Source organism: Rhamphochromis longiceps, linkage group LG12 (genome assembly GCF_057381845.1).
Source record: "Rhamphochromis longiceps isolate RC_006_pf linkage group LG12, R_longiceps_female_GT1.1, whole genome shotgun sequence".
Lineage (NCBI taxonomy): Eukaryota > Metazoa > Chordata > Actinopteri > Cichliformes > Cichlidae > Rhamphochromis > Rhamphochromis longiceps.
This window is the reverse complement of record NC_140568.1, coordinates 8,350,217-8,370,133: the sequence shown is the minus strand read 5'-3', so window position 1 is coordinate 8,370,133 and position 19,917 is coordinate 8,350,217. Positions and strand designations below refer to the sequence as shown.

At 41.6% G+C, this 19,917-nt stretch overlaps 2 protein-coding genes across 2 annotated transcripts in view; both read left to right on the top strand.

Annotated features, from left to right (window-relative positions):
* Positions 1 to 465: 465 nt before the first annotated feature.
* Positions 466 to 2,896, top strand: LOC146656825 (U6 snRNA-associated Sm-like protein LSm1). Its single transcript, XM_085424599.1, has 4 exons — positions 466 to 630; positions 781 to 849; positions 994 to 1,109; positions 2,499 to 2,896. The coding sequence occupies exons 1-4, from the start codon at positions 585 to 587 to the stop codon at positions 2,667 to 2,669; spliced, it is 402 nt and encodes a 133-aa protein (XP_085280725.1). The 5' UTR covers positions 466 to 584; the 3' UTR covers positions 2,670 to 2,896.
* A 1,570-nt stretch (positions 2,897 to 4,466) lies between these two features.
* The window catches only part of LOC146656824 (G protein-coupled receptor kinase 5-like), a 28,060-nt gene continuing 12,609 nt past the window's right edge, over positions 4,467 to 19,917 (top strand). The window contains exon 1 of the mRNA XM_085424595.1: positions 4,467 to 5,218. Within this exon, the coding sequence (XP_085280721.1) occupies positions 5,167 to 5,218 (52 nt within the window). The 5' untranslated portion in view covers positions 4,467 to 5,166. The remainder of the gene's footprint in view (positions 5,219 to 19,917) is intronic.

Below are 19,917 nucleotides of genomic sequence, written 5' to 3'. Positions count from 1 at the left end.
TTTTTTCTGGCACAACCAACGTTTGGACGGAGAAAGTAACGCCAGAGTCTACCATCATTACACTAGCTATAAATTTATGATATGATTTTAAGACGTTAAACGTCTATTTTCTGGGCGTATTTCAACAAAAATATACATGTATTTACATAATGTACGGCGTTTTGAATTGTTCCGGCTCTGTGACCAATATTGTGTAAATACGATCTTTGCCGACGCATGCGCGCCAGTAGACGTTATTGGCCAATGGGGGGAAAGGTCATAAAAATAACATTTTAAAAACATTAACTGCTATTTTAATCTTCAAAACCCACCGATGCCTGAAGTTATATTTATTTAAAGATGTATTTTTTAAAGGGCCGTTCCTGCGTGTTAGAAATGTAGTGAATCGCCAGCACACGAAGGGTTAAATGCTTACAGGAAGTTCATCCCTGGCGTGTATAAAGACGCTTCCTGTGCTAATTTTGTGAGAAACATGTATTGAAACATTAATGGCTTGACGGTATATACAGATATAAGACTCAAATAAGAAGAAGACGAAGAAGAAGACGAAGAAGAAGAAGCAGCAGCAGCAGCAGCAGCACAAGATGAACTACGTACCAGGGACGGCAAGCCTCATTGACGACATCGATAGTAAGTTGGAGGAGTGATTTGATGGAGCTGATTTGGTTTAAAAAGAAACAATCGTTTCAAGATGTGCAGCATCGTGTCCGACGCAATCTGGATCATCTGCAGCGAGTTTAAACTGCCATTTAACGTGCTCCTCTTGTTTGTATCCCACAGAGAAGCACCTGGTGCTGCTCCGAGATGGAAGAACATTGATTGGTTACCTGAGAAGCATTGATCAGTTTGGTAAAACTCTTAATTATATCCACCTTTAGTATTGTTTTTCTGAGTCGGGTCACTGCATTGGTTACAGCAGGCTCAGTTTATCTGTCATTATGATTCCCATGATCGGGTCTGTTCTTTATTTACCCCGGTTCTTTTGTCCTCCAGCCAATTTAGTTTTTCACCAGACAGTTGAGCGCATCCACGTGGGAAAAAAGTTTGGTGACATCCCCAGAGGAATATTCATCGTGAGAGGAGAAAATGTGGTGCTGCTTGGAGAGATAGTAAGTAGACATAATCTCGTTTTCACTTTGGTTTTTGAAATGGTCAGAAGGATGCAAAGTAAGGCTCAGTAGACATTGTTACTTACATTTCCTTATGTCCTTCACACACTGCATTGATACAGTTGTGAGAGTAGGGGTTGACATAAATGGTGGCTAAGGGTCCTCGGGCTAGAGCCTATCCCAGTTGACACAGATTGAGATCTGGCCTTTCTCACAGAGAGACGCGCAGCCATTCGTGGGCCAATTTAGAATCACCGATTAACCTAACATGCTTATCTTTGGACTGTGATAGGAAGCCAGAGAACCCTCACCAGTCTTTCTGGTACAAACAGATGCCAGAAAGACTGGTGGGCTCAAACTCCTTCCTAAGAGACAACAGTGCAAGCTGCTGATGCATCCTTAACATCCGACTCTCCTTAATCATGCTTGTCTGATGTACGTCAACAGCCAAGTTGACGCATTACAGGGTCACTGCTGTGACACAGGACCTTCAAGGCCAGTACACTGAGCAGAAGTGATTCATGAACTCTTCTTGCGCTGTTATTCCTACCTAATGCTTGACAGCAGTACTCTGCTGTTAAAGGGATCCACATCATGCTGTAACAGTACAGCATGTCATGATGTAAAACTGCTTCAGTCATAGCAGAGGCTCGACAGCACCTGTACTCTGATCTGCTTTTCAGTGCTTTAGAAGATGTTGCTGCCTTTTGTGACATTTGCCTGATGATTAGGTTCATTTGATTGTTAATTTATTTCTGTTCTGAAATGCTGATGGAAATGGAACGGCAGTGATTAACTACTTGGTGCCTTTTGGTGAGCTTGCATCTGGCAAACGATGACCGTAAGCTGACATCAAATCCTGTGTCACATCAGAAATGATATTGACGCACAAAAAGGCACATAGTCTCAGCATACGACATCTTCTGCACGCATTAATTTATGTATAGTTTTAAGAAAATGTTTGTCAAGCATGAATAAACAGCATTTCTGTTCATGCTGCTTATTATCAGAAAGCAGTTTGTGATTGATGGTTGGCATGAACCATGCAGTCTTCTTGAAGATTTGCAGATGTTTCATGCCTTTAGTTCTAGGAAGTGGCAGGTGTGCAACCTGTCCTCCTTAACTGGAAAAAGGAAATGGCTTTTGGAGAAGTCATTAGCACAGAGGTTCACTTTATTCTTCTACATTATTTGTGTTTGATAAAGACACTTGTTTGCTTCATTAGTGTAATCAGATTGTTTGTCAATAATCAAATTTTTGATCAGGTATTTTATTAGTAACAATTCAAAGTTCCAGAACACCCAGTAATTCCAATTAAAATGTGTTCAGTAGTATTATCTGAGTGTTTCAGGCCTGTGCAAGATGTGACACGGTCTCTTGTCTTTGCAGGACATGGATAAGCCCTGTGACACGGTGCTGCAGCAAGTCTCCATTGAAGAGATCTTGGAGGAGCAGCGGCTGCAGCAGCAAGCCAAACAGGAGACGGAGAAAGTCAAAATGCAGGTCCTGAAGGACCGAGGCCTGTCCATACCCAAAGCTGACAACCTAGATGAATACTAGCAGCCTAGTTGCCATGGGCCTCTTTCTCAGTTGGCATTGAACTGACAAGTTTGAAGTTGAACCTGAGAGCGCATGGGAGCCTGACTTTTTGTTTTTAAGTGGGGAGAACATACCATTATATGGAGTCCAGCTACTGTGATGTACTGTATCAATTTAATTTCAGGTTTGTAAGGGGGGGTGTCAAGTCAAGAAAGTATAAAAAAAAAAACAAAAAAAAAAACTTTTTTCTCTGAAATCACTATGTTGACAATTAAGAATCAATAGCACTTTGTATTCTTTCATCATGTGGTGAATGTTTAAATAATGTGGAACTGCTATTGAGGGGGGGGGGGGAGAGAGACTATGTGCTTTGCCCCATTAAAGAGTTTAATTTTTCATGATGGAAGCTCTACTTGGGTGGGAGGGGTGTCATGCATTAAAGGGATGTGAAGCTCATCACTTTGGGTCAATCAGGGCCCGCTGCCCTCTTTTATGATGGCGCCACAGACACCACTAAGCAGATCACGTTAGCCGCTGCAATGTGACATCAAACCGGGCACTTGTGCATTTGTTATGTGGGGAAATGCCATAATTCATTGTGGTAATTGCACTTAGGCAGGCGGCATATCGGTGCATCAGGCTGCCCCACGTCCTGTTTATATAAATGAGAGCCCGTCCGCACACTGAGAAATCGATCCTATCTGCCTTCAGCGGTCAATAAGCTTGTTAATCGTTTTGACTGATCCATCGTGGCTTCTGTGAAACGGGGCAGCCGCGGGATTGTACTCGCTCCTAAACGAGTTATCCTCGTGCCACATGATTAAGCACTTCCGGTGGCAGTTTAATGTATTTTTCTTCCTTTCGTTTTATTTTATACTATGAACCCAGAGCCTGACAGCCTGCAAGCCATAAAGAAAGTTTCCACATATCAAGTCTTATTATATAAAGTGCAGTTTCCGGTGAAACTTCAGCGTAAAGTGCTTGTCTTCAGGAGGAGGGCAGAGGACCCCACATGAAGGTTTGTCGGTAACGTTAATCTCGAAGCAAACGCTACAGTGGACACTGGGACTGACTCGACCTGATTTCTTCACTAGATCTTTTTTTTTTCTTTATACACTCCTGCCTCCATTTCACCAGCAAACACTCATAAAGTTGTAAAAACACAATAATACAGCAACAGCGCGCTTATGATGATGTAAACAACTTTTTTAAAATATGAAGAAGCGAGTCATTTGTAAGAAATGAACAGAGCTGTATAAGTTAACGGTTTGAATAATATTTCCTGAATATGTCCTGTCGGACATTGCTTTAAAATCTTTGACAGATTTTTTATTATTTTAAGGCCAATTTGAGATTTAAAATTGGCCTTTTTGGTTTATTTTGGAGCAGTAAATGGCAGTGTATTTTCCAGAAGCTCATCTGTGGAGATGTTTAGAGAGAATTACAGTTTAATTACAAAGATAGCCCTTCTAAAATGTGGATTTGCTCCTTGCTGTCATAAATCCTTTGAGAATCCTTACCTTACAAAATTACTGGATTCCTCGCGAAACGGCCAATCACCTGGCATTCAGTCGTTATGTATTTATATATTTTCAAAGGTGAAATGCTTGTTTAGCATTGTTGATTCGCGAAAGTGATCCATAACGTTATGCACACCAGTTCTCGTATGTAGTTTAAAATTGAACACCAGAGGGCGACTTTACCTCTTACCCTTTTAATCTTTACTGCCACTACAGTCGGAGCACCAGTGCTTGCGTTACTGGGACAGAAATGGAATCACTTTGGCGGAAAGAAGCTCACTAGTTGTAGAAACTCTTGGGTATGAGATTCATGGCTACTCGAGGTGAAACGTGCGGGACCAAATAAAATGTGAATGTAGAATTCACAAAAAGCATTTTATAAAATGTGTCGCTTCCTCCAGCGAGCCAGGCAGTTGTAGTGTGCTTTTATTTTGCAGACATCGTGGCCTAACTTCTGGTAGAGGCTCACTGTGTGACGCCGCTTAACTGAGAGGCCCAGCCTATTTTGATTACGTACCAACAGGGGAGGAGGGGGCCCGCTGATGTCCTCTCTCGTGCACTCAGCCAACCCCTGCTGCTGCTGTTGTAAGGTAAAGCTGGCGGTATCCTAGTGTACCCTTGTTAAGGATCCGCCGCCGAAAGAACCCGGTTTGCAGACATCGGATCTTCCAGAAATAATTATTTTATGCGTCGGGGAGATTTCCTACCCAAATTACGCATGGAATGGTTTTGGGGGGATTGGAGTAGAAATGCAGCGCCGCACTTCCAGCCCACAACAAGAACCATGCCCAGCTTACACTGCAAGCAAATTTATGACATCCTGTTTTATCCTTTACGACTTTGATATGAGTGAATTTTACTTGGATAGTCACCAGGAGTGAAGAAAAAGAAACGCATCGCACAGAGCTGAAGGACGCTGTATTCGCCGCAGACGTTTGTGTGCCGAGAAACCTCTACGTTTAGGATTTTTTTTCTTTTTCTCTTTTTTTTTCTTTTTGATGGAGCTGGAGAACATAGTAGCCAACACTGTACTGCTAAAAGCCAGAGAGGGTAAGTTGACACAAATAGTAAGCGGGCCTGCTTTTGTCATATTTTGAGCTGTGCAGAAAAAAAATAATCGTAAGGATGACGGCAGCCTGCAGACTGTGTGGCTCATTACGGCAGGTAAATCCTAAAGATGCAACAGAAAAAAAATCGGGAGGGGGTGCTGTGCAGACAGTGCAGACAACATCAACGGAACACCGCGAAACTGCTCGTCTTGTAATCAGTGATAGACTCGAGTCAACCAAAATCCTTGCACATTTTGACAGATTGTATGCCCCCCCCCCCCCATTAAATATATATATAAAAATATATATATGTTGGGGGACGGGGGCGGCAGGGGAGGGAGGATGGGAGGGTGGTCTGCCTCCCACATCCGCTTTCGTTGTCTGTGCATATGAAAGCGGCTCTTTCGCAACGTTATGCATGCTGGAGCAAACACTGACACGGGGAATAACTCCTTTCTAGAGGGGGAATAAAATGAGCTTAGGCTGTCTGACATTTGAAAGGTGACTGGTGTTGAAATCTGTGTAAAGGGCCCCTGCGGAGAGACGGACTCTGCTTACCTGTGTAGAAAGAGTCAAATGTCTGAAAAGGCCAGTTGCAGCCCGACAGCACGGTCTGAAATATGAAGGCGCACGGTGTCATTAATAGTTCATTCTGAGGAAGACAGGGTTGCGCTGAGGGCACGAGGAAGGCCTGGAGGTAAACGCCGCGCACTGTGTGATGCATTGACCGTTTTGGTCGTTGGGATCATGTGGGCACTTTTATTTCAGGTTTGGGGCCTGTGGGAAGTTACAAAACAAAATTCATTAGGTTTCGCCTCATAAGCCAAAATTAGGGAGTGTTTTGGTTGTGCAGCTTTAAACAGCAAGATAAATCCTGAGAGAAATAGCCGTCCTTTTCCCTTATTCAGTCTGGGTAATGTCCAGAAACTTAAACAAAATGAAAACAGATTACATTTTGTCCTGAGTGTACCTGGGTCCCTTTGGGATGCCCTTTGAACTCTCCTCAGTAATCCCAAACCTGTTTTCAATCAGCAGGGTTTAAAAACCACCACTCACACTCATCCCACTTTATTGTCATGATTATTCTTTTTTGTTTTGTTTTGTTTTTTGGAACTGGTTGCAACAGTTTTCTGTCTTTCTGTAAATGCATCAAATCTTTTGCTTCAGTTTAAAATGACTCGGTGTATGTACAAGTGCAAGTGTACACAGGTCCGGTTGCAGGGAAGCTCATAGTTTGATGTGGCAAAAGCCTCTGCAGAGTTGCAAGATGACGCAGGAAAAGACTTTGGTTCTCTCGCAGCTCCTTCCACGCGTGTTACAACGTTGGCACGTTTTTAAAATAAATGGGCTTCCTGCACATAGAGCTGGAAGTGTTTCATAGGCACTAATAGAGTAATAAAATGAACCAGGATGGCGACATGCTGTCAAAATCCACACGAAGAATGCCTTCGCCCGTGGGTTGGACTGGACGTTTGTTTTATGGCAGCAGAACACGACTGGGCTGAGTGAATCAAGCTTCATGAATTAATAAGAGCAGTTAATGACCCATGACAGATCTCGCTTGTCCCAGCTGCTCCAATGGTGTGCATCTGCCCTGACTGTGTGTGCGCGTGTGTGTGGAGGAGAGAATAAGGCCTTATACAATTATTGGATGAGATGGATCTTTGAGTTAATAGCTGAAGCACGACTTTCTCAGCAGCTTGATCAATGCCTCTATAAATGTAGCTGTGTGGGACTGATTCAACAGTTGAATTGGAGTGTGCAGTGCACACACTGAACAATTTCACAGGTTGCAATATTGGTTGTATCCTCTAATGGTCTAAATCATTAGAGGTTTTGTATTACGTGATGCAGTGCCAAAGGCTATGCACATCCATGTCTGCTGCTGTTAATGCTGCTGCTTTCTGTGCATGCATACATTTAAGCAAGGCACTGTACTGTACACACAGAGACTCATTTTAGATCATGCACTAGCAACAGCCGAGAGAATGCGAGTGGAGCAAAGTGAAGAGTGTTTTTTCCTGTTTGTTTATGCGAGCATATCTCCAGCCATGCCTGAACTGAGAGGCAAGCATCCTCTGTCTAAACTTCTCCAGCTACGGACAACAGGAAGGCCCAGTTTACACTGCAGTCTTTGGCTTGTTTATGCCAGCATCCTCACACCTCCCAGATCAGTAAAACTGTGCAAGTTGGAGAAAAGAGGAGAAATAAGAAAGCTATTGATATCCCCAGGCCAAGAGTGGCAAAACAGGCCTCGTGCCAGCCTCTGGTTGCTCTTTGACTCTTCAGTGTCAGCGATGGCTGCTCTGACGGTGCTGGTCTGGCATTTGCCGCCAAGTTTGGTGAAAGCTCATCGTCGCTTATGAGTATTCAGAGATAATTTTGAGATTAGTAATTAGCTGGAAGATTGGAAACACTTTAGAAATGGAGGATTTCTAATCAAAAGAGTGCTCCGTTTAATCACAGTAAAAAACCTAACTTGATTCCCACAAGAAGAATTTTTTTTCTTTTTTTTAAAGAGAGGGGCTCTGACCATATTGGACCATTTTGTTAAGTGACCGCTGTCTTACATAAAGCTCAGTGGTATAATACGCTATCAGTTTGATGCAGCCCATAAGCTATTTAATCAAATTGATTGTTACATAACAAACTGAGTGGGCTACTGCCATCCGAGCTCCATCTTCCTGTAGAGCTCCTCTCCGGTCTCTGCGGAAGATACTTTATGGATGATGAGTATGCGGTGAAATGAAACACTTCGATGGTCATCTGAGTATCATCTGACAGCGACAGCACTGCTTACTGTGTCAGAGCAGCAGGGGGAAACGCTGGTGCGCTGGCCTTAAAAGCTGTGATGTCTGTGTGAGTTTGTCAGCTGAGGAAATTGGGGCTTTACAACAGATCAAAAAGATCAAAGGCACTTAGGCCTGACAGGGCTCTTTGTTTCAGTGGGATCTGTTACACTGTGGCCTTTAATGTTATACATATAGCTGACATACAGTCAGAGCGAGCGAGCAGGTATAATATCAGAACATACTGTAGATTTATGTGTGCGATAGCCGATGAGGGGTGTGGGGCAAATTCCTTTGTTTAAATGTAACCTGAACTTAGCCACTGTGACGCGAGCAGCATCGGTGCAGTAGACCCTTTGCTTATTGTGTGTGTGTGTGTTCACAAGCCTCTGTCTGCCTGCCTCCCCATTCACAACTCTTGCTGGCAGCAGTCGCAGATTCCAAGCCAGGCGAGTGAACGTCATCGGTTGTTTAAGTGAATGAGAGCAGGGGAAAAACTGCATTGCTGCATCCAGATGCCTTTCTTGAATTGTGGTAACAGAGCCCGGGCATTTAGTTTGGGCGACTAGACAGAATTCCACTCCGCTGCCTGTGGGCTTTCTCATTCGAGCTGCAGCGTTTTTTGAATGTTGTAGTTACATAAGTAAAACTCCCGTTATATAAAAAATAAAAGCAGCTGAGGTGCTGTGGACGACTAAAAGTGATAGAAATACAGCAGGCGAGGATTTATTATTTAATCATCACTGAACTGAATTCTCAGTAAGCCTCCTTTCTGTAGCCTCTTAATTGAACTGGTAAATGTTTTGTATTGTTATGAAGTTACCATTGGTAATAACTGAGGAACAGCTACTACGTAAACCCAGAGAAACTACAGCTGAAATATGAAGAAAAACTCATTTCTTTACCGACCCAACTGCAGTAAAAACAAGCCCCAGTTTTTCCACGACATTACTTGACTTTTACAATAAATTCATGTGTGATCTCATGCATGCTGTGGTGCAAGTTCATGCTGGTTGCATAGAAAAGGGGACAGTCTATCACCATCTGAGACAAGACAGCGAAGTAATACCATGGAAAACTTTTACAGTCCAGTTTCAGCTTAGTCACTAGGTAGATTGTCATCTTTTTACTGAGTTACTTTGTTGTGGTTAAATAGGCGATGGCATGTTTTATTGCAAAGGTTATGAACATGATAATAGTGCAAGCAATTGCACAGTTTCAGGTTACTGGTAACTTTTCGAAACATTACCCAAACGAGGTGTATGTACATATGCAAACGCACATTAAACACGGCTAGTAAGCGCTTGTCATTCTGCTGAGACGGCTTCCTCGCATAACTAAAACAGGTTATTATAGTAGTGAGAGGGCAGCCATTGAGGGCAGCATAGGGGTGCAGTGGTTAGCAATGTCACCTCTCTCCAAGACAGGTTCTGGTTTGAAACTGTCGGCCAGCTGGGAGCTTTCCGTGTGGAGTTTACATGTTCTCCCATATGCCTGTGTGGGTTCTCCGGGTACTCTGGCTTCCTCCCGCTGTTGAGAGACACGCTTGTTAGGTTAACAGGCCATTCTCAATTGGCTGCAGGTGTGGATGTGAGAGAGTGTGTTGTCGTTTGTCGGTGTTAGGCCTGTGATGGACTGGTGTGTGATTGTGGTGTACTGTGCCTCTTGCCCAGTGTCAGCTGGGATAGGCTCCAGCCCCCTCCCACGACCCTACTTTGATAAGCAGGTTAAAATAGATCATGCTTGTGCATAAGTGAGTAGACAAACATGATTCACCTCAAATTTTCTAGATTTCACGTGTGAAAACAGCTTTACTGAGTAGATTGCGAAACAGTCCCGGGGACCTACTGCCGGTAACACAAAACTTCCTGAAGAGTGTTACCAGATGTGCTGATGTTATTTTTCAACCTAAGTATAAAAAAAGTCCCTTGTCAAAAATGTAAATGTTTGAAACGTTTTTGTAAGGAAGTATAACCATGAAAAACAACATAACAAAAAAGCAGTTCATTGGAATGTACTGTTTTCATTCCTAGATAGTACACAGTTAAATTTGGGTTGGACAAAATTTGGATATTTACAACTGTAATTCGAATGGACGTCTGTCAGAGGACCTCCTTTTTTACACAGTACCTAATTATACATGACTTATTACAAAGCAAACACAGTCACAAATACATCATAGTTAAAGTTAGTAATACCTTTTCTTTTTTCTTAGTGTTTCAGCTGTACATTTACTGTATTTACCTACTGATCATCAGTGGTAATTACCCTAGAATACACTAGAATTTACCGTATAATTGCCAGTATAACTGCCTACTGGTCAGTGTCCGGCAGCCTCGCCTCTGTCAGTGCGCCCCAAGGTGGCTGTGGCTACACTGTAGCTTGCCATCACCAGTGTGTGAGTGTGTGAATGGGTGGATGATTGTGTAAAGCGCTTTGGGGTCCTTAGGACCACAACAGACCATTTACAATTATCAGCTATTTACATAATTATTTAATCTTTTGTGACATTTTTAGGCAAACACCAAAAAATTGCTTCTTTTTATTTAGATTTACTCAATGAATCTACAAAAAGAAACATTAGAACAATCGTCTTAACTAAACCAAAAATAAGCATTTACAGCGTGTGTAGATAGATATAGAATAGAAAAGAATAGAATAGCCACTTAAGTGTCATCCAGTTTAGTGCACATCACAACGAAATTTCTGTGCATTTACTCACCGTCAGACTGTACAATATAAATCTAAAGGTATAAAAAAGGAATCTAGGATATGTACACGTAAGAATATAAGAGACATTTGTGTGTATTCACTGCTTTTAGAAAAAAACTGTTGTATATATTAGGAAAAATGACTATATTGCATAGTAATAATAGCAGCAGAAAAATATAGTGTAAATTACCATTCCAGGTATGAAATTGCATTGCCCTAAATATACAGTCGCTGATTATTTTGATTATTAACTCAACATGGCTGTGTCTTAAATATCTGGAAGTCTCCAAAAGTTTGTCCGAGTCCCGGATTCAGCCTGCACTAAGCTCTGATTGGAGCATATTGCGTTTGAAACCAGCCCTACACATTTTTTATGTTTTTTTGCTGCAGTTGTTCTTTTAAGAAGACATTTTATTTCTACATAGATTACTGGCTGATAAGAACTGATTAGTCATTGCTGCTAGGAGAGTTACAGTTAGCCTATTGTCTTTGCAAGAGATTTACAGAGGGTTGTGTGTGTGGGAGAGGAGGTTGGAGGGATGTCGGGGGCGGGTGCTTCAGCGTTCCATAGAACAGCAAACCTAAGCAAGTCCAGCTGCTGTCGTTACAACTTGCAAAATGTAGTGAAATGAGCTGCACCCTCCACTATCAAATGCACAACACTGATCTTTGTTGTTTGCACCTGCCAGCTAATGGTAATCTGAGTATGAGCACTATATTGCAGACTCTGTAGTCTCTGTTACGCACTTCCTGCCCCGTTTTCATATAAACAAAAACATTTGCCTGGAGTGCTCCTCTCTCAGGACCTGTCTGAAAGGACGGAACCGAGGAATAAAACTGTCAGCTTTTATTTAGTAGAGACTCTTATTGGAGGGAAACCAGCGTCTCATTTCCTCATCGGGTCCTCCTGACAGGAAAGAAGTAAAAGATTTTTTTTTTAAAGAGGACCTGAAAAGAATATATTGCGTATACATGCAGGGCTGTTTATGGTGTTATTAACAAAAGGTGATTCATTTGAATACGACATGGATGGGACCACACTGGCAATGCCCGACTATCCCATTGAATCTCATCATGTGTTTTCTGGAAGTGAGATCACTGCTAATGTTGTTAAAAGTATATTACAGATAGCTTGAAAAAATTCTCGGTCCTCATAAGATGGAGCCTGCTGACTCTAGTTATTCTTTAGTGCCGTGCCAGGCTGGGAATCGTGATTTTTTGAGCTCTTTGAAATCTTTCGAAAACTTTTTGTTGCCCTCCAGGTGTGCAGATTTGAACCCTTGAAAGCCTGAACCACAAGACAATTGTTTAAATTGAGTATTAACTAAACCATATGACAATATTTTAAAAGTAATTAAATATACATTTGCATATGTGTGTGATCATGTATAAGTTGTATAGTTTTAATGTTTTATTTGGGAACAGAATGGTGTGTATGTGTAAGTTTGGTGATGGAGTTTTTATTATGAATGAATGATGAATTTTTATGAATTATTATGTCTATTTTTATGCTTAAGGACAACAGATGGAAATTAGCCCTTGGCTATAATCTGGTATGTTTACATTCATGTAATTTTTTTTTTTACATTTATGTTCATTAACATGCACTGTCCTAAATAAATAAATAAATATATGAGTCTTAATTTATACAATATTTGCTACATCCAGCATATTAATATAATTATTTTGTAATTTATTACTTTAAAATGCATTGCTCAGTTTATCCAGGTTTTTCCAAGGGGTGAAAATCACACTGATGATGTAGTCACAACAACTCACAAAACCTCATGTGTCAAATATGATACATTAGGTATTTTAAAGGAGGAATTTTTCATTTGTTTTTTTCATTTTCATTTGTCTGTAAATTCCCAGACATACCCACAGTTAGATCGCTGTTAGCCTGGCAGAGCTGCTTGCATGGCATGTCTTCATTTACATTTGGGGTATTATATATGACCCTGCATGTACAGTTCACGCCATTTCAATTAATATTATTGGAACGTTTTTGCTGTTTAAGTTTGTTTTTTGTAAATTCAAGGATAGGGGTTCCTTTATTGGCTCTTCATTCTCTAACAGCAGTTTTGCACTGAGATTATAAAGCAAAGACGAAGCAGAGATACCCATATCTCCACCGACAACACGCCACAAGGCTCGCTGTGTTTTGAGTAGGAGTGTGACTCATTTTTTCTTGAGTAGAAAAAAATTCAGCTCTCTGGCTCCTACTATCTCTATTGTTATTGCTGCCTCTACCCACACATACAGTATACGTAACTCAGCTGGATGCAACAAGTTCACGCCTGTTCTCCAGGGGTTGTCGAGTGGAATTCTGGGAAATACAGGAGATGATTTTCTAAAGTAAAAGTAGACTCGGTAAGCCGAGTGAAAGTGGATGGAGGAAAAAATGTGAATTTTAAGCGCTTGTCATTAAAGTACTCCAGGAATGCAGTCAGAAGCCTCTCAGACACACAGGTGATTACTTAAGTACTGTTTCATCGTGTCTCCATGTGCTTCCTGCGCTCTGCACTGCTGCCATATTGCTTTAATGGAACAGCTGATGAATTTTTGATGTGCATTAATCCAATAATCTATACAGTAACTTCTGAACCTTTCTCTCTGATATCTCCTGCTGGATGAAGAGCTAAATGCCAGACTGTATACGTCAATGCAAACACACTCAGAACCTACATGATGTTAAATGAGGCTGTTTATTTCCTTTAATGTCAGGACAACTAAACATAAAGAAGAAATGAGGGATCTTTTATGTTTGAGGAAATACACAACTGTAAAAAAGTGCTGATCCAGCCTTCGGATCCAAACAAAATTGGGGAAAAAAGGCACAGGGATTTATTAAAACATGTTTTTGGATGTCGGTGAGGATGTTGAGGTCCGGGCTCTGTGGAGGCCGATCATGACTGATCCATGTTTTTACTGCATTGGCAGCATGTTTGAAATTATTGACATGCTGAAGCTGTTGCCAATCAGATGCTTTCCAGATGGGAGTGCATGATAGATCAAAATCTAACAGTACTGTTCTACATTCGTAATCTAATCAATTTTGACAAAATCTCCAAATGCAACTCCAAACCATGACAGAGCCTCCACTGTGTTTTACGGATGGCTGCAGAGACTCACTGATCAATGTCTCTGAACAGCAGATGGATCTGTGCTAACACTTCTTTCTTGACTTGTCCAGTTTCTTTATAATTTTTAAGGACACACGGCACACCATGCCAGGTTTCCCACTAGTAGCCTTTTAGGAATCAGTTTGTTGGTGTCAAAATAGTATTTTGGCATTTTTCCCAGATTAAATTAAAGACATGGGAGCAAATGATGTGTGTATAGGCTGCTAGTAAGAAAGTGACTGCAATTTAAAACTGGTTCTTTGCAGAGTTGTCTGTTATGTGTGGACACAAGGACACAACACTGGTTCGTCCCTTGAGTTAGTTGCCTTTATTATGCTTGAATGATTCATAGGTCAGTGGCTTAACAAACAAACAAAAATGGTCAGGTAGAAGGACTGGAGTGAAAAGGCATCCAGTGTCCAATGAAAGCCTGGAGAACTATTGCTCAAGACCACTTTAAAAAACAATACAAAACAATCTGGCTGCATGGCAGCAAAATATTAAGAAATGAGGTGTGGCTTTGTATTTATACATAACATATTGTTATTTATAGGAACCTATGACACGGGGATTCTTTAGAGTGCATTAGAGTAAAATCAGCTAATTTATTTGTATATTTGTAAAAACATAAATCTTGAGTAAAGCTCCAGAGAGTTATAAATGAGGTTGAAAGAGTTCATTAAGGAGTTTGGCTCATTTAAGGCCAAAGCAGATTTTAAAGACTCTTTTTTTTTTTTTTCAATCGAGGCATGTTTTCGTGGCAGGACATCACAGGAGCAGGACAAGGAACAAATATCTTTATGAAGAGACTGTGTGTTTCATGCAGAAGGAAAGAAAGCACCCACCCAGTAATGTCAGTCCACGGTGCCCCATGAGTTCTATCTCACTGATGAGTCGGCTCTGTGCCTTTCAAGCACTTTCCTCAGTGTTTGCTCACTTAACTGCTGATTTTCACTCTGAATAAACTAAAAATCATTCCTCGTAGAGATGTAGGACTGTATCGCGACACTGTTCACACTACCAAAACATTTATCGAGGTAAACAGATGCTATAATACCTCGTCAGAGCACAGGAGCATCCTGTTACGGCTAGCTTCATGTGGACTATGCTCTGTCCTCTTGGATCTTTATGGATGAGCAAACAGCAAGTATTACCCAGCGTGCCCTGCGCTGTGTGTGGTCCTTTGATCGGACAGCACGGTGGGTTATATAATTTCAGGGTTTTTTCGTGCTCCCCCCCGTCACATTCCATACTTTATATATTTATAGAACAGGAAACTTGTGGCACCTGACTGTTCCCAGACAGGATATGTACCCTGCCTTCTGCTGCGCTTGTCAGATTTCTGTCCTTGCATGCAAGTTTTGACACTGAGTGTCTTCCTACACCGTGGCTGTTTTGCTCGTGAACACATGAACTTTAACAGGCGCCGCTTCTCTAGTGACAACTGCCACAGCGCCCTAGCTCTGAGGTCATGGACTGGTTTGACCACCTCAGTTTGTATTAACACATTGCTGCTGCCCTTGGGCTGGTCTCTATTAATAGCAGTAATGTTTACAAGGACATAAAGACGGGGAAATGGGCAGTGTTGTGTGTGTTTTTTTTCCCCTCAACTCTTTGTGCAAAAGTAGCTGTTGGCAAAAGGTTAAACCTGGAATTTATGTCTCAATCTTAAACGCGTGTCGAATGCAGCTACTTCCTTAGGTCAAGCTAGATTTGGTTGTTGTTTTCAGCACACAGCTCGCTAGGTTGTTGGGACACAGCTGAATAGAACGCCAATACTGTTGCTGATAAGATCTCTGTTTTATTGTCTATGACTGATTTTGAGTTTATGACCCCTCATTAAGCGGTTCAACATGTGACCCTCACAGCAGCCAAAAGAAGCCGAGTGTGTTGCCAGGTAAAAAGGTGCACGTCATCAATGTTTGCTTCGAGCATTTCAGCAGATGTTACAGGCGGACCATCCAGTTGTTATTATTGTGATATATGTGGACACGGGAGCTCATTTAGGATGGTAATAAGAACAGAGGCACCGACATGACATCATGGTGGAACAGACCAACAAAGACCGTCTTCCTGCTATAGTCCACCCCTGCTGCTCAGGTCTGGGCAGTGTTTCCCCTGCCTTCCTGTGGCATACACACACACACACACACACACACACACACACACACACACACACACACACACACACACACACACACTTTTAATATGTGGATTAAAGCTTCAATAATGAGTCTGTTTTGGTTTGCTTTCAGTGCTGCTGGCTTGACCTGATAGGCATGCGCATGCATATATGCTTATATTTTTAATAAACTGGTATGCAGTGTAGTACCTTAAACCTTTATTTACGTCTACATTCCTGTTTATACTGCATATATAGGAGCAACATTCACACATGGCGTGATGCCCCCCCCCCCCCCCCCCCCAAAAAAAAGCAGTGTGCCAAGGTATGTTTTTTGTTCTCTTTGCTCCTCTTCTGTCTTTGCAGCAGATAGATATCTAGTACGATTTAATCACATTTCCCGTGATAAAGCAAACCCATATATTGCTACGAATCACTTTACAGCGCCCGAAGAAGCACAAAGAGGATGTTTTGCAAATGCAAAGCTCCCGTCTTCCTTCAATAATATGCTTGCTGGGTGTTTACCACTTGTGTTTTGCATGCACAAGACCATTGGCCCTTACCTGGAGCTCTCATGCAAATAAATCCCGATCACCGAACGGTTGGATGTGCCGGGAGGGATGGACCGAGGGGAACAAAGGCATTTGCATCATAGTCTGGTGCTGGTCGGCCACAATGTATTTGTAACTCGCTGACCACCACAGTATGACTCAACCGCGAGGCCGACATTTAACAGATCAGACAAAGGAGGTGATGTGGGAATAAGCGAGAGTTAGATAATCAGAAAGGGATAGTGAGTTGTTTGTGAACAAAGAGGGTCAGTGCAGCCAGGAGATGAGAGTGAAGAGTCACTGAAACCTACTCAAATCTTGCACACTTTTTTACACAGTGTAGGTGTAGAAAATAGCACATATTCAGAACGCTCGGCTCTGCTCACGCTCGTGCTCTTAACATCACATTCTGTTGCAGATGTTATTGCATATATGCCAGATGCACAGTGTGACAGTCAGGATGTGGTTTCAGCTGGTTGTCCACAGCACATCTAGCTTCATGTTTGGAGTGAGATTGTAAGTGGAGGTGTTCGAGACCTCGGAGATTATGTGTGTGCACGTGTGTGTGTGTGTGCGTCAGGCACTAGATGTTAATGGCTTGGGTTCTTTTGAGTGTCAGCACTTTGTGCGTATAACCTCAAATCTAAGCAGGGTTGTTTTCGAAGGTGTGGATGGATGGGGCCTGCAGGATTGCCACGAGTTGATTAAATTGAGCATGAGGACAACACTAGAGAGAGGTCACAGTAGTGACATTGTGCGTGCACACACACACACACACACACACACACACACACACAGATGTTTGGGGTTCGGGTAACCCCCTGGTGTTACGCCAGACGGTTGACGTTTTGTCTCTGACCTTCTTTTTGCTTTACTTGACATGCCTTGATGATGTCAGAGCTCCTAAACATGAGCATAAATAAAGGGTGGCGACCACACTGCCCACATGGAACAAATTAGACGGACAAGTTCCTGTGTGCAGCAAATCCACGCCACAGCACATATTTCAGCTCGTGTGTAACTGACAGACCACATAAGAGTGAGAACGCTTTAATAGCGAAAGAAATAAACAGACAGCCATGAACAAGATGGTTTATGGAGGATATTTACGAGGATATTCATACTTTTAAGAGCCAAGTTTTGTTAAACAGGAACCTAGAGTTACAAATCTGGACGTAAAACGAAACATGTGAATGTTTTTCTCTTCTTCAAAACATGATTTCAAAAAGTTAGCACTTGCTTTCATCTTTGTATATCTAATACTGTTGTAAACTTTCCTCAAATCCTGCCAGAACATTTCGTAAAGCCGTGTAACAGCAACGTGTCAGACAATTTTTTTAACCTCTGTTAGGCTGTGCTTTCTTGAGCCCACAGACAAAAGAAGCCAAAGGGCACTAAGGCTAAACAGAACTTTATTTGTTGTTACATTCAGATGAGGAATAATTGATTCGTTGTATTTGCATGTTTGTGGGAGTGTTTGGGTGTGCTCTGTGTTCTGGTCTTTGCACCACATGGGCCTCGAATGTTACAGTGGGACGAATTATAAATATGCTTTCGAGCAGCTTTATTTGCAGTGATGAATGAGAGAAATCGAGGGGTTATAAAAATAACATGAACAGCGTGACAAGAGACCACACGTAGAAAAGCCCAAAAAGGAGGCAAACCACTAATCTATAGCACTGTTCTATTTTTATGGCCAAGGAGCTGTAGACGTCCTTAAAAAAAAGTCCTAAAACAAAAGGGGGTTGATAGACTTGAAACAGCAAATGAGGTCAGTGATTGGCTGGCAGCAAACTTGGTGACAGTGATGTGGTGATGACAGGAAATCTTCAGCAGTGTGTCAGAAGAAAAGGGAAAAAGATACTGGATCACAGGGAAACAGCAGAAGAGCAGAAGATGATGCCAGGAGTTCCAAAAAGCAGGAAAGGGGGGAGGCGGGGAGGGAGAAAGAATGAAAAATAAATAGGCTTGGAGAGCAATGAGAGGCAAAGAAAACAGGACACAGAAAGAAAAAGAAGGAACTGCATTATTTGTGGTTGTCTCAGCATTGTGTAGAAGTTGAATGCCTGGGTGGAGCACCCATGTTTGGTACAATTATTTGACATGGCGTTGACCCTTCACAGGAAATTTATGCCATTTGGCTGGACGCTTGTATCCACAAATGCCTCACACTAGCACAAGTGCATACATTTTTAGCATGGCGTCCCTCCCATGGGGAATGACCTTCTTCATTCGCTGTATTCTTTTGCCTTTTTGGCAGATGTCATGTTTTCATTAAAGGAGATTCAAAAACTGGAGCACACAGCAACACACTGTATTTTTGTGTGGGGAGCATAAGTTTACATATGAGCTGTTTACAGAAGCGATCAAATAAGGAAGTGCGCCTGTTTATAGCATAGTTTCGTCTACAGTAATGTTAATGAGGCGCAGGTGCTCGAAGTTAATGATTGTCTTTGGGGATATTTTTATTCGGGTTATTAATACATTCATGCTTCGTGTTTGTCTTTGGTGATACGAGTATCATTCTGAATACCGTATGTGAGCTTTGCTGACGTAGGGTCCCTTATCTTTAACACCCCTCCTCCTAAAAAGAAAAATACTGCAGTTCTAATAAGAGTCAGTACAACCCTGTAAAACTTTTTATGACTCAAATATGTAAGAAGTGGATTGAAATACTTTTGTATACTTTGCTGTGAAATCATCTGTTCAAAAATGTTATGTCAGCTTGTAATGATGGAAATGATCTCTAATTAAATCCCTTTGTGCCTGTATAATGTATGGTTATGGCTGGCTGTTGCAATGTAATCCTGAAAGTATGACACACGAGGGTCATACTTGGTAAGTGAATAATAAGCATAAGTGTGTAAAATGAGGCTTTTGTACTATGTGGGCAAAATAACCCGTACCATGCAAAAGTCTTGAGCCACCCCTCATTTCTTCATATTTTGTTGTCATTTTTTAAAAACTGGAAACTGGTCTTAAGCAATAGTTCTCCAGGCTTTCTGAAGGTCTTTCAAAGTGTTTCTTTCAACATGGGCTGCTTTGTTAATCATTTTTAGTCCAGTCTTTGAGCCTGATCATTTTTCTTAAGCCACTTAACACTGACCTATGAATCATTCATGCTGTAAAATTGTACCTGTTGTCCATACACACAACAGACAATTTAGCAAAGAACAAATCTGGAATTGAGTCTTTAGACTCTTTGTTATCAGCAGCCTGTCACAAAAACATATAATTTGTTCCCATTTCTTTAGTTCAATATGTGAAAAGTAAGTAAATTAAGTAAATACGTTTTTGTTTTGTTTTTTAAATATTCATAGAGCACATTTTAAGATAAATGTCACAAAGAGCTTCACAACAAAAAATAGTTAAAAGTTATGAAAGGTTACACAGTCTGACAGGCA

What these genes read in the sequence shown, in the direction of transcription:
- LOC146656825 (XM_085424599.1), top strand. Translation starts at nt 585, where the DNA reads ATGAACTACGTACCAGGGACGGCAAGCCTCATTGACGACATCGATA. An exon ending in CCTCATTGACGACATCGATA is followed by an intron (nt 631 to 780) that starts GTAAGTTGGAGG and finishes TGTATCCCACAG; the next exon opens with AGAAGCACCTGGTGCTGCTC. An exon ending in GAGAAGCATTGATCAGTTTG is followed by an intron (nt 850 to 993) that starts GTAAAACTCTTA and finishes TTTGTCCTCCAG; the next exon opens with CCAATTTAGTTTTTCACCAG.